Source organism: Abramis brama (genome assembly GCF_963993115.1).
Source record: "Abramis brama genome assembly, chromosome: 6".
Lineage (NCBI taxonomy): Eukaryota > Metazoa > Chordata > Actinopteri > Cypriniformes > Leuciscidae > Abramis > Abramis brama.
The window spans coordinates 34,867,514-34,881,948 of NC_139968.1; the positions used below are offsets into that span (position 1 = coordinate 34,867,514).

General features: G+C 36.1%; 1 protein-coding gene and 1 pseudogene across 3 annotated transcripts; one reads left to right on the forward strand and one right to left on the reverse strand.

The window, feature by feature from the left end:
* Positions 1–4,377: 4,377 nt before the first annotated feature.
* On the forward strand, positions 4,378–6,872 carry LOC311084815 (elastase-1-like; annotated as a pseudogene). Its single transcript, XR_014609603.1, has 5 exons — positions 4,378–4,604; positions 5,255–5,380; positions 6,344–6,486; positions 6,575–6,724; positions 6,845–6,872. The product of XR_014609603.1 is annotated as an elastase-1-like (transcript).
* Positions 6,873–7,559: 687 nt separating this feature from the next.
* Positions 7,560–14,191, reverse strand: LOC311084771 (uncharacterized protein). 2 transcript variants are annotated; one of them, XM_084117037.1, is made up of 10 exons: positions 14,019–14,191; positions 12,852–13,175; positions 12,427–12,747; positions 12,218–12,337; positions 11,302–11,380; positions 11,072–11,271; positions 10,612–10,920; positions 10,211–10,522; positions 8,699–9,004; positions 7,560–8,109 (listed from the first exon to the last, which is right to left on the reverse strand). In XM_084117037.1, exons 1-10 carry the CDS (start codon positions 14,062–14,064, stop codon positions 8,048–8,050), a joined length of 2,079 nt encoding a protein of 692 aa, XP_083973163.1. In that variant the 5' UTR covers positions 14,065–14,191; the 3' UTR covers positions 7,560–8,047. The 2 variants fall into 2 exon arrangements, with proteins under 2 accessions (XP_083973163.1, XP_083973162.1); XM_084117036.1 differs by having other exon boundaries at positions 11,072–11,380.
* Between the last annotated feature and the right edge of the window lie 244 nt (positions 14,192–14,435).

The following is a 14,435-nucleotide window of genomic DNA, read 5'->3' on the forward strand; positions in this document are numbered from 1 at the left end:
TTTACTCCTTCACAACTTATTTTTCTGTGACTGTCTAAGGGATAGTTCACACAAAAATGAACATTCAGTGATTTACTCACTCTGATGTTGTTACATCATTATTATTGTTGTAGCCAATTTTGATATGTGTTATATGTTTTTTGTTGGTGGTAAGTTAGATGGGGGTGACGCTCTTCCCCCTGCACACTAGGGGGCATAGGCAGGGCATCACAGTGGTTATGGAGGCTACATGAGGAAGTCACAGGGGAATAGCGACAGGGAATTAGGATCTGGAGAAGCCACACAGTTTTTCAACCGTGCATGCGTGCATGTTCATGATGGATTTTGTCATGTCCAGCTATTAGCATCATGTTTACTGTTGCTTGCATACGTACAAGCTCAATTTACATCAGCAATGCAAGCAGCAGTGTTTGTAAGTCATTTGACTCTGCATAAAATAAAGTGTTAATCGAATGCCATGGCAGACCTGATTTCTTGCACCATTACGCGTTGGAGACGACTTCAAATTCCCTCAAGTGTTCAATCGCCACTACAATTATTACATTCATTTTTCGGAACTCAAAAGGAGAAATAACAAAAAACCTGTCCATTTAAATAGAAGTAAATGGTGACCTTCTTCAAGCTTTAAAGTCCCCCTGTAGTCAATGATTTTATCCCTTAAAACTAATGTTATAATGTAAAAAAATAATGTTTTTTTTTTTTTATGTGAAAAAATGTATTCATGTCTTAAATTAACTTGAATGTAACTATACACCCTTGCTTCATTTAGTATGCAGATTCATGAATATGCTAATTAGCCCAACCTCCATTCACTCACACCAGCTCAGTTTGCTGGATGTCATTTGACTCTACAGTGAATACCACTTACAGAGATCCACTCGCTCAACTTTACTGTAGTAAAAAAACGCTGCACAATAGCAAGTGAAAATACTGGTTTAATTCAGCCATATATGTTTAAACCAGAAACTGATTCAGAAGATGAAGTGGAAGAGTGAATTATACATCATATACATAATTCACCCACTATATTGCTAAATGTAGGGTTAGGGTTCAACAGAAAAATATACCAGGATAACCTGCTAGATCCCGCCGGCACGTTGACCTGATTGACAACAGGGTAGTTTAGTTTATGACGTCAGAAAAAACGGTGTTTCAAACCGCATTTTTGCACATGGTTTGTCCTTAAGCATTTTAAAAACACCACATAGACATATAAAGAACATTAAAAGCTGGTTTTCACCACAAGGGGGTCTTTAAAAAAAGAGTGAAAACATGCCATACAATAATCTCATGCGTCGCGTTGCATATTTTCCAAATGTTCTGAAGGCTTTGACAAGAAACAAACCATTTTCCTTGATAAAAACTGACATGTGCCTAAAATATTATATAATGCAAGAGCATTTCCACTTACAATCCAACACGTTCTCACTCCCAACTCGCGTATTGGCACCCTCCGCGTCACTTTTTAACAACAGCACAGGGGTCATTTCTCATTTTCAATGGACAGATTCTAAAGGCTGATAAAAAAGACGGAGCTCCATTGTTGATAATGTCAGAGTGATTGACACGTACGTGTGCGTGTGCGTGTGCGTGTGTGTGTGTGTCTCATCTCATCAAACTGAACTCGTCCCCTGCTGTACTCCATCTGGAATCGGTGTCATCACCATACTTGCAGATTCATTCAGTCCTTTTCCAGTGGAATCAGAGAAACAGAGACAATTAGAGAAATTAAAAAGAGAGATCTTAGAGGTCAGAAGAAATGTTAACACTTTTCCATTAAATTACCAATTACAGGTTCAGTCTTATTTGGGTACTTTTCATGTTCATTTGTAAAAAAAAAAAAAAGAACATATATTATATTTGCAACAAATATAAATAACATTGAGCAATACTGTTAAATCATCTATTAAGCTTGTTAATATTAGTTAATAAAAATTGTGATTCATTGTTTATGATGGTTCACAGTGCATTAAATGATGTTAACAAACGCAACTTTTGATTTTAATAATGTATTATTAAATGTTGAAATGAACATTAACTAAGATCAGTGGTGGAAAGACTACTGAAAAAATATCCTCAAGTAAAAGTACCATTACATTCCAAAAAATGTAGTGAGAGTAGAGTAAAAAGTACTTGTCCAAAAAACTACTTGAGTAAGAGTAAAAATTAGCTGATTTAAAAGTACTCATGAGTAGTGAGTAGTGATACTGAGCTGCGGATTCTACCCCCTTATAATAAACACTGTGCACTACAATTAATAAAGTAAAAAAACATTGTACATACTGTAATTTACATTATCTTTTGTTCTTTGTCAGAAAAATTGAAGAATATCTATCATCCATCTTTTTAAAATACATCACAACAGTACACTCATCACCATTTAAATCATATTGTTAAAAAAAAAAAAAAATTAATATTAGGCGTAAGGCCACTGAGCCTGAGCATGCTATTGTTGCACATAAAATATAATTGTTCATCATAACTGTGCAAAGAATTCAAAATCCTTTAGAAACTCACATGATAGTTCAGCATCACACACCATGAGATGGGTTAAATAGAGAGATTAAAAAATACCAAATTTCTCTCCCCAACTGTACCAGTTTTTTGTGTTTTGATAAAGAATTGAGAATCATTCATATTATCCGTTCCCCTCACCTAATGCACTGAATAAGGCAAAAACTGTGAGCTAACACTAATTACACTGTAATTCCATTAAATATGTTACAATTTCAACGTAAATGCACAATGTAGAAGGGTGGCATCATCCCTTACATTTTACACGGCTACATTTACTCAAATTGTAATGCTGATAATATAACTTGAAAGGAAAATTGTAGGCCTACATTTTCTATAATCAATTATTCTTAGTGACTTGATTAAATATTTTACTTTACATAAGAAATCATTAAAAGTAGGAATTTTCGTAATAAACCTTTGTTTGTGAAAGTAATACTTTGCCACAAGGATCGTTTTTTGTTTATTGCACTTTTGAGCTATTTATCTAGTTACTATTGATTTATTACATACATAGCCTTCAAATTGGGGGTGTAAGGATTGTTTTGATGTATGGCCTATGAAAATGCTCAAAAGAATGACAGCACAGCTTCTGTGGCAGGTGTGTTTGTCCAGTAGGGGGCGGTGGCGCACTGTGTTGTAGCACTTTTGGAGAAGAACGCGCAGTGTGTATTGCTGGCTACAGAGACGAGTCCTAATAAAAAAGAGACCATCCAGAAGTTTCCGTTTTTAATTGGTATCTACGATACAACAAATGGTGACGACGATAAAAGTCAGAACTTTGGAGCAGCTGTTTTCTGAGTGCAAATAAAAAGCAGACGCCAACTGGGTGAGCTGATGAAAGTTAATCGCTAACGTTACCACCTGAAGTACTGACTGAACAGAACATGGCTGGCATGGTGGGATCCGTGACACCATTTGATAATAAGTCACAATCATGGGGTGAGTATTGTGAAATATTGAACCATTTTTTACGTGGCAAATTATGTAACTTAGAAGAGAAAAACGAGAAAAAACGAGTCATATTGTTGAGCTGTGTGGGAGCTCAGACGTACTGTACATCACTGATGAGTCCTGAGAGACAGGTGTTGAAATTCGGCACAACACCTGTATCAAAAAGTTATGAGGATCTGGTGAGTTTGCTGAAAAATCACTTTAATCCGAAGCCCAGTGAAATAGTTCAAAGGTGGAAGTGTGGTCCACGTTGCAGACGCTTTGATGAAAACATAGTAGAATATGTGGCCGAACTGAGGAAGCTGGCACAAGTTATGCTGGAGACACACTCACAGTTATGCTGAGAGACAGATTCGTGTGTGGTGTTAATGATGACAGCATACAACTGAGATTACTGGCTGAGGATGGACTGACGTTTGAGACAGTGCTAAAGAAAGCTCAGGCTATTGAGGCTGCTAATAAGAATATGGCTGATTTGCATAAAGATAAAGGAAATCGAATGGGTACCACAGTTTTCAAGATGGACACAGAAAAAAAAAAAAGTTGAGTGTTACAGGAATGTGCTATCGATGTGGTGGAAGTAACATGGGCCAAAATACTGTCGATTTGCCAACGAAAATTGTTATAATTGTGGTAAAATTGGACATGTGAAAAGAGTATGTAGAATGAAACCACAAGAAACTGGTGTTGATAAAGAAAGGACGTTTTGGAAATGGGGGAGAGGAAATCAATCAAAGAGGGCAAATTATCTTCAAGAAGAGGAGGAAGATCAGTCTGAAGAAGTTTTCACCATACATAGTATAGAGACACCACAGCCCCATGTACCCCCTATTACACAGACACTGGTTGTAAATGAATGCCCTGTGAAGTTTGAGACTGACACTGGATGTAGTGTGACTGTCTTCTAAGATGTACTAAGGAAAAATGGAAGCTAAAAAGAACTTGCCTGAACTCAAAACAAGCTCTCTCAGTTTAAAAACATACTCAGGACAGTCAGTGCATGTCCTAGGCACCACCAAGGTTAAAGTCAAACACAAAGGGCTTATCAAAGAACTCACAGCAGTGGTGGTGGCAGGATCTGGGCCTAATTTATCAGGACGATCATGGCTCATAGACCTGGAACTCAGCTGGAAAAAGTGAGTAAAATTAAAGACAGCTCAGAGTTGTTGCAAGACATCTTAAGGAAACATGAAACAGTTTTCAAAGAGGAACTTGGAACATTAAAAGGAGCCACTGCTAAGATTCATGTACCAAGTGATGCAAAGCCTAATTTTTTAATAATCAAGGTCACTGCCTTTTGCTGTGAGAGAGAAAGTTGAAGCTGAACTTGATAGCCTCATTAAAGACCATATTATAGAGCGTGTGAAATTCTCTGAGTGGGCAGCACCTGTTGTGCCGGTTTTAAAGCCAGAAGGGTCAGTAAGACTTTGTGGAGACTACAGAGTAACCATTAACAGAGAGAGCATGTGATGAGTAACGACCACAAAAGGAAGGAAAATAGCGGAGTAAAAGTACCGATACATCGCTTAAAATGTAATCAAGTAAAAGTAAAATTACACTTTTTATACTCAAAAAAGTACAATTTCTAAAAAACCGACTTAATTACAGTAAACTTGAGTATTTGTAATTCATACTGCAGAACAAAAGTGTGCGTTTCTAAATTTGTGACCGTTTTCAAACTGATTGACTAGCCAATGGAAATTTCGCTCCTATAAGACGTTAATAAAAAGTGTTCACTTGTTTCTTACTCTCTACTTATGTGTTTCTGAACTTATTTTCTGTGCAGCTCGAGAACTTGGCATATTGTCCTGGGCGACCACGACATCTACAACCACGAGGGTCGCGAGCAGTACATGACCGTCAGTCAAGTCATCATCCACCCCAACTGGAACGGAAATAATGAGGCTTCTGGGTGCGTATAACATACAACATATACACGACTGTGGCGACAGTTACAGAAAAACAAACAACAATACTATTGCCAAGCCGATTAAACTAACAGTTTTTGTACTCAAAATACATTTAGAAGCCTTATGTAGTAGTATAATATATTATTGCAGTTTTTTTCTACATTGTAATGGACCATTTTTATTAGCAGAAGATTTAAAGATAATAGTAATACAGGTAAAATAAGAAATACAAACTCAGATCAATATTTGATGTTCTCCACTCAGGGTTCAGTCAGACCACCTTCTCTATTTATTATTTATTTATTTTTGGTTACACTTTATTTTAAGGTGATGTAGTTACATTGTGCTCACCTAAACAAGTAGCCTACTATATTAACTACTTACGGTTAGGATTTGGGGTTACACTTTATTTTAAGGTGTGATTGTTACAGTGTAATTATATTTAAGTACCGAGTAATATTAAGCAACTACATGTACTTACTATAGGGTTAGGGTAGGGTTAGGATTTGGTTGAGGGTTATTTGCATGTAATTATGCATAGTTACTGTTAGGGTTAGTATTACTATGCTAAGTACATGTAACAAGGACAATGTAAAATAAAGTGTTACTGGGTTCGGTTTAGGCTTAGTTACTTGTAATTATGCATAATTTACTGTTATTACTATAGTAGTAATATAAAAGTACATGTAGTAAAGTGTAACTACGTCCCCTTAAAATACAGTGTTGCCTTATTGTTTGCACTAATGACAGAAAACACATCATATATCAACAATTGCACATTAAATTTAATGCCACACATGCAACTATTACAGATAATATCAAAGCAGCATACTTGACTCTATTGAGTTTTTGACATAAGTTTCATGCATAACTACCTGGACTTACATCATCAACACAACATCCATGATCTTATTGAATGTACTGATTCCTGATTCCTTCCTCTCCTGGATGTGATCTTCATTTAGCTGGTGGGTCACTCTCCGCTCAGCTGAAACAGGCCTACCTGCCAGTGGTGAACCACAGTACCTGCTCTCGGAGCGACTGGTGGGGAAGCACCGTGAAGAACACTATGGTGTGCGCTGGTGGCGGCAGCTTGTCTGGATGCCAGGTGAGAAAGACTGGCTGGCAAACAGATCATGAACTGCTTCATACTGCAGTAAAATGTCTAATTTTGTCTCCTGTTGTGTTGTTTTTAGGGTGACTCTGGCGGTCCTCTGAACTGTCAGGTCAGCGGTCAGTACGTCGTCCATGGTGTGACCAGCTTTGTGTCATCATCGGGTTGTAATGCCTACCAGAAGCCAACAGTCTTCACTCGTGTGTCTGCCTACATCAGCTGGATTAGTGGAGTAAGTGCAATTATATCATCATTATAATAAAACTTTACATAAGGAACTAACAAGCAATCAATGTCATGACTGTATCTCATAATACTGTTTTTATTTCTTGTGCCATTTTGTTCATTTCAGATCATTGGATAAGTGGAAAAACTGAGAAGATGAAAGAAAAACATCCTCCATTTATCAGCTTTTAACATGGCAAGAAATATTTACAATAAACTTTACATCTAATCTTGGGCTGCTTTGAATCATTTTAAAGATTTGTGACCTTGTTTAATCCAGTTTAATCAAAAACAATAAATACATTTAGTAGAGCACTTAACTATTTGAAGTTATTTTTTTAAGTGGAGATTTAAATTGTTTATACGTAAAGGTCTTGACATATTTACTCCTTCAGACCATTGGAAACACATTTATTTTTCTAATATGAGTAATATCTGGTCACTGATTGGTCCCTGAGAAACCAACAACAATTGAAAATATGCCGTCCATCGTTGTGTTGAAAAATGTATTAACTAAGGAGTTTGCAAAAATGTAGTTTTTTTAGATTAATTTTTACATTTAAGGAGAGCAAAATATCAAGTAGGGAAAATTGTTTTGCTCAGTGGTTAAAATAAAAAAGGTTTGTAGGGAATAGCAACATTTTGGGGAAATTTTGTGGGCAAAAAAGATCCCTTGTCAATAGTGACAAACAATGGTTATTTTGACTGTACCTTAAGGTGAATTAATTGACTATCTTATTGAATTAATCTAGAGAATATTTTAGTTTTTGCTATCTTTCCAGAAAAGACTTCATCAGATCGTGGTTAACAAACTGATATTAAGATATTAATACCAGCAGTATATCTAGATCTTATATAAACTTTTATTAATTGAACAGAATTTTATACAAATGACTTGGAAATGAGAATAAAACAAAAGTCATTCATCCAAGGAAAACACACACAAAAATCAGTAAAATACAAAAAGCAAGACCATTAAAAAAAAAAACAGAAATGGAATAAACCTCGAACCAGACTCATTAGAACCTTATTAATATTAAAATTTATAATATTACCAATTATAAATCATTGTCCAATGACAAGAGTCAGTATGCATGCATTCAGCCAATATGAAATATAGCACTGTCTAATACATAACACAGTAACAAATCACTGCTATACAGTACATATAAGGTCCATACACTAACAAGTTAAGGACTGTAATAAATTCATAAATATATAAATTACATTCATGTTCACATTTATGTTCACAAGCACCAAATTAAAATAAGTCAATAAATTCTCTAAAATTGTTTACATAATGTCATACAAAATGTGCAAAAATTCACAGTTATATTTGTATTAAGTGTATACCCTCCTGCTCATCCCCGCTGTCTGTATTTCTTTCTCTGTCTGTAAGAAAACAAAGAATACTGGTTAAAAAGGTTGATGTCACAGCTACTTTAGTGTCAATGTTCAGCCAATAAACATGTCAGATAAACAGCCAATAAACCAAGCATTCCTACCACTTACCCGATAAAAAAAAACTCAAAATAATACAGTGCTGAGTGTCAAACCGTAAAGAACTGAGAAAATTAAAGGACAATTTAGAAAATAAATCATCCGATTGTAAAGTAGTCCACTGAAGGTGAGCTTGTTGAGAAACGTGATCAAACAGAATACACGGACACGGCGCTTACCAAACAGTGGTTAAAGAAAACAATACTTGACAAAGACACAATTGGCAAACATGAGGGCTTAAATACAGACTAATGACTAAACAAAGGACACCTATGAACAATGAAACCATGGACCAATGACAGCATGACACATCAGACAAGGGAACACATGGCAGGATCACATGACTAACAGGGTATCACATGACAAAGACATGAAACATAACTGACATGAAACAAAACCAAAACAAGACGTGACAGCAATATGTTCATTTCAGAGCATCTGTACACAGAGCCAAAATAGAAAAGATCACCATGTTACTCACCACAGATTGTGACTTTATATCTCTTGTATTTAGTCTCTCGGCTGCTGATGATCAGTAGTTTATAGACTCCGGCATGTTCAGTTGTGCTGTTTCTTATGATCATAGATCCAGTTTGATGATCCAGATTCAATATGTTTTTGAATTTCTCTTCGGCGCCATAATATGTACAGGCACTTTTATTTGTTTCTCTTTTAGCTATGAGTCTGTCTTCAGCTCCAAACAGCCACAGAATCAGATCATCATCTTGTATTTCAGTTTCGTTGTGCAGCGTGACCGAATCTCCTTCCGTCGCTGACACAGTCTTCTCTTTATTTTGTCGCAGCATTAGAAAAAAAGAGAAAAACATGAACATTATAACAGGTGATCTGACCTCACTGCCACAGTAACATTGAAAGGAACTGATGGTTGATTAATTAGGAGGTCAAGAGGGTACATTTTCTTCAATATTTCTATTTACTTCAATATTGTGTTGGATTTCTGTGTTCCACATAAAGAATCTATACAGGTTTGGATTTGGAAGATTTCAATTATTGATTTAACCTGGACCAAACACACACACAAGTGACTGAATTCGAGGAGTTTATGTGGTTGTAATAAAAATAAAAAATAAAGTAAAAAATCCTTCCCATGACCCCCTTAGGAATGAATGGATTGCGAGGAATGCTTCAGTATACATGGAAAAACCTAAAAAAAAGTCAAACTTTACCAAAAGATGATTTTATAATGTCTAGTAATTTAAAGGAAAATAATTTTTTTTTTTTAACTCCGAAAAAATGTATGAACATCTAACTAAGACTTGAGAAAAAACATTCCATGAACGATATATAAATTATGTTTTTATGTTAACGTTTTGAGTACATTTTTGAAGAACAGATACATTTGAACGAACATTCTATTAATGTTACTGGAAGAACTTTGAGAGAACCTTGCCAGAGCGTCAGCTAAAGTTCCAAGAACGTTCCTGTCAGCTGGAACGACATTTCAGCTGAATTTTTTTTTTTTTTTTCACAAGATTCCTGTGTAAACTGTTGCCACCTCTTTCTTGCGTTAAAAAGTCTGATGTTTGAGTAAAGAAGGGTAAAGAGAGGGAAGACATGGCCTGTCGATCATCTTCTAGTAGTGGACTTTTATTTATTATATTCCTTGCTTTATCCACCAGATTAAATAATAGCCCAAATATCTTCAAACTTATGACAATTTGTAACTATTTTACGTTTTGGGCAAATTATTAGCTAATTCATATAAATACATACAATATAATGTGTACGTTTTTGTACAATCTGCTTAAACCCAAGTGTTAAGATATAGGGTTAGGGGTGGACCTTCATGCTTACGTTTTTGTATGATTTACAGTGTACGAATTCATACAAATGTGCCGCCTTGTAACAAAGTTATGTTTTCCTGTGAGATCAGGTTGGTTTTTTTCAGTTGTTTGTGTCTTTAACTATTAATAATCTGTGTTAAGAGCATTAAAAGCATCAAAACAGTGCTAAATATGATTGTGTCACTCACCGTGGGCAATCACCATGAATCTCTTGCATGTGATCTTTTTGCCTCTGGTGATTTGTAGTGTATAAACGTCTGAATGTGCTCTGCTGATATTCCTGATGGTCAGATCTCCAGTTCGCTGGTTTAACTGTAATCTGTCTCTGAATCTCCCATCAGGACCTTCATAGAATAAGGCCTGATTGGTGGCTGCGTTGAGTTCAGCTATGAACGTTTCTTTATCGCTAAACTTCCACAGTATCCGATCATCATTCTTCAGTTCAGAAACACCAGTGTGTAGAGTCACAGAATCTCCAACTGTATATTTCAGCGTATTCACTGCCAAAGAGAGAGAAACATATAGAAGAAACATGTGAATGTGAAAGTAAACCACACTATCAATACTGTGATTATCTTGAGCTACTCACGCCAAACAAGAATGTTGAATTTCTTGTATGAGGCTTTATTGCTGCTCTTCATCTGTACTTCGTAAACTCCAGAGTCGCTGCTTTTGGTGTTTGTGATGGTGAGATCTCCAGTTCGACTGTCCAGCTCCAGTCTGTCTTTGAATCTCTCGTCAACATCGTAGACGCTGGTCTCATTGGTTTGCCCATCAACTTTGGCTATGAGGGCGTTTTTAGGTTCAAACTTCCACAGAATCAGATCATCTTTCTGTATTTCGGTAATACCAGTCTGCAGATGGACAGACTCTCCCTCCGTGAATTTCAGTGTGTCCACTTTATTTCATAAAGAAATAGAAACAAAGCATGTTGATATGTGCAGATGAACAACTCAAATCACACTTTAGACCTCAATGAAGTGTAAAATGAACAAATTAACACGTTTACAGACAATCTGTAGGGTGTTTGAAGTAATATCCCCACACACCTCGTACAATAACCTTGAATCTCTTCGTTTTGGCTCTGCTGCCGGTGATCTGCATCTGATAATCTCCAGAGATTCGGATCCTGATGTCGCTGATGGTCAGATCTCCGGTCTGCTGGTCCAGCTGCAATTTGTCGCTGAACCGCTCGTCGTCGGCGTATGAAATGTTGCCGGCCTTTTTGTGTATTTGAGCGATGACCATGTCCTGCGGTCCAAATGTCCAGAGTACTTCATCCTCTCTCTGGATTTCAGTTGCACCGGTTTTCAGCGTGACAGAATTTCCCTCCGTCACTGACACCGTTTTTTTATTTTCTGTCTCAGCACCAAGATAAAAAAAAGTTTTAACAGATTTTTCAAATAGTTAAAATTCTAAAGAAAAATTTACAAATAAACTATAAATGTCTGAAGTCCCATCAGAAATAATAGCTTTGCTCCAAAACAGTGAGAATACATTTGCAATGAAGGAGCTGTTGCAACAAGAAACAGATATTCACTCAGATATTGGTTTTCAATTTGATTCAAAAGCGTTGTTTACTGACACCGTTTGTGTCTGACTCTCAACATCATGGAGATGTTGCAGCAAAAAAGTGCAAAATCTCCTAGTGATCTGCATAAATACACTGTAAAAAATTTCTAACCCTCCCAAATCAAAAATTTCAAGTGACCGATAACATCTAAATTTTTCAGTTGGCCCAAGTGAAATTCTGTAAATTTCAATTGGCCCAAGTGAAAATCTGTACATTTAATTTTGTAATTTACAGAATTTCACTTGGGCCAATTGAAAAATTTAGATGTTATCGGTCACTTGAAATTTTTGATTTGGGAGGGTTAGAAATTTTTTACAGTGTAAGTAGCATTTTAAGGTGCATTCCTAATAAAGGGATGTTCTTTTTTTCTGTTGGTTTTCAATATATTTTAAAAGTCACTTTTTAAAATGCATTTCTAGGATTCTAGAACTTCCTGTATCTTAAGTGGGAACAAGAATCACAGACTGCTTTACAGCTAAAATCAATTCCTGTTTTTCTTAAGATCACCCACTGTATAATTTGTTAAAGATACAGTACTTCTCAACTGAAAAAATGAAATACACTTTTAAAACTCTCATATAGGATTATTCCTTTTGCTATATTAGCAGTAGATAATGATTACCTTTCCGTTTAGAGTATCTGAACATGTAGTAAATACCAGCCAGAGCTGCAGTCACACACAGCAGGAGAAAAACACAAATCAGCACAATATAACCAGCGGACAAACCTGGATCTGGAATGGCTGAAGAGAGAAAGTCATTAGTATAAGTACATTTTTTGTGCGATTTAAGGGAAATGCTCATTTAACATGATCAAACATGAGCTACTTACCAACAAAAACATTGAATCTCTTGTATAAGGTCTCTTTACTGTTGGAGATCTGTAGTTGATAAACACCAGCGTCTGTGGTTCTGAGGTCTCTGATGGTGAGATATCCTGTCTGATTTTCCAGATGTATTCTCTCTCTGTATCTCTCATCAGGACTGTATGTGATCTCATGAATCTTTACGTTCATTTCAGCTATAAAAGTGTCTGGATTCGTAGTTCCAAACGTCCACCGTATTAGATCATGTTTCTGTGAATCAGTAACACCAGTGTGTAGAGTCACAGAATCTCCTTCTCTCTTGTTTTCCAACCCTGCAAAAATCACATCTGGAAAACAAAGAGGAACAGTTATGCAATGCATAGTGCATTTTAAAAGTAAAACATATAGGCCTAACCTATATGATCAATATAGATCTATCGGAGCTACTCACCATGGACAGTAACACTGAATGTATTGACTAAGGTCTCAGTGCTGATGATCTTTATATAATAATCTCCGGAGTGTTTGGTTCTGATGTCACTGATGGTCAGAGATCCAGTCTTATTGTCCAGCTGCAGTCTGTCCTCGAATCTCCCATCATCAACATCATATAATGAGACTGTCTGAGCTGTGCCCTCGATTTTAGCGATAATGGAGTTTTGAGATCCATACATCCACATCAACAAAAATATTCTCTGTATTTCAGTGACATTAGACTGCAGAATGACGGAATCTCCCTCTTTCACTGACATTTGTGTCGTCTCCCCAAACACACCTGAGAAATAAACAAAATATAGCTGAAAGTTTTCAATATCAGTAAACTAGGCTACTCTTAAAAATAAAGGTTCCAAAAGGAGGGTTTTCTCAGCAGTGCCATATAGAAGAAAGAAGAGCAATTTCTGGTTCTTCAAAAAACCTTTCAGTGATCAGTTCTTAAAAACATGTTACTCATAGTGTAAATTTTAATAATGTATAGAACCTTTTGTGCAATAGAAAGTTTGGTGTGGTTCTTCTTCATGGACATATATGCCAATAAAGAAACTTATTTTTAAGAGTGTAACGCAGTCGATATTTAAATCTTATAGCGATTATTATTATCCTATTAGAACAGCCAACTATTACTACAGAATACACTAGGCTATAGAATTAAATATCATCATAAAATGAAAATAGATCTTGTCATTGTGGAATTTGTCCACGAATGATTGCGCAATATTTGCATAACAAAACAGAAGCAGTGTGAACCGTATGAAGGCTATGAATGAATGAATGTACATTCCGTCATGAATGTATCTTTAACCAATTTATGATGAGTTTATCATATTATGTTGATAACCTATAGTTATAACTGTTGGTGTGGATATCCGACGCCAAAAGCCACGATCGACAACCCCGCCCCCTGGATTAGGCTACTGCAGAACAGACAAAAGCAATGATTTAGCTTTTCTTATTCTTTGCAAATTATCTTCCTTAAATGAAAATGTTCCGATTCATTAAAATTACAGCGACGGTGAAATTCGTATTTCCCCGAATCTGTTGTAGACTAATATGTGACATTTTACGTATAAGAACATAGGTCTGAATGTGAAACCGAAAGAATGACGAACCGATGACTTACCTTGAAAAAATAATGCGAAAGAAAAGAGCAATGACAGTTTCTTCATATTGTTTTAGAATCCTAGATCATAACCATGACTCGACTTGATGAGGTGATCGACCGTGCCGTGGCGTTTCTGTCGTATAAACGAGCTACAAACGACGAGTGACAGTGACAGTGCCGTCACGGATAGCAAAAAAAAGAAAAGAAAAAAAAAGTGTCGACTCACTGTTGAGGAATTTTGAACAGATAGGCCGGTTATCACAAAACAACGAATGTTCGTTCATGAATATCATTTAGGTTATGCACAAATGTTATTTTACTGTTTTACTGTAATGCTCATTTTCAAGTCAAAACAGAAATGTAATATTTATAACATAGGTCTATAATTGTAACCACACCAGACTCAGACATATTATTCACTCGCAGACTACATCT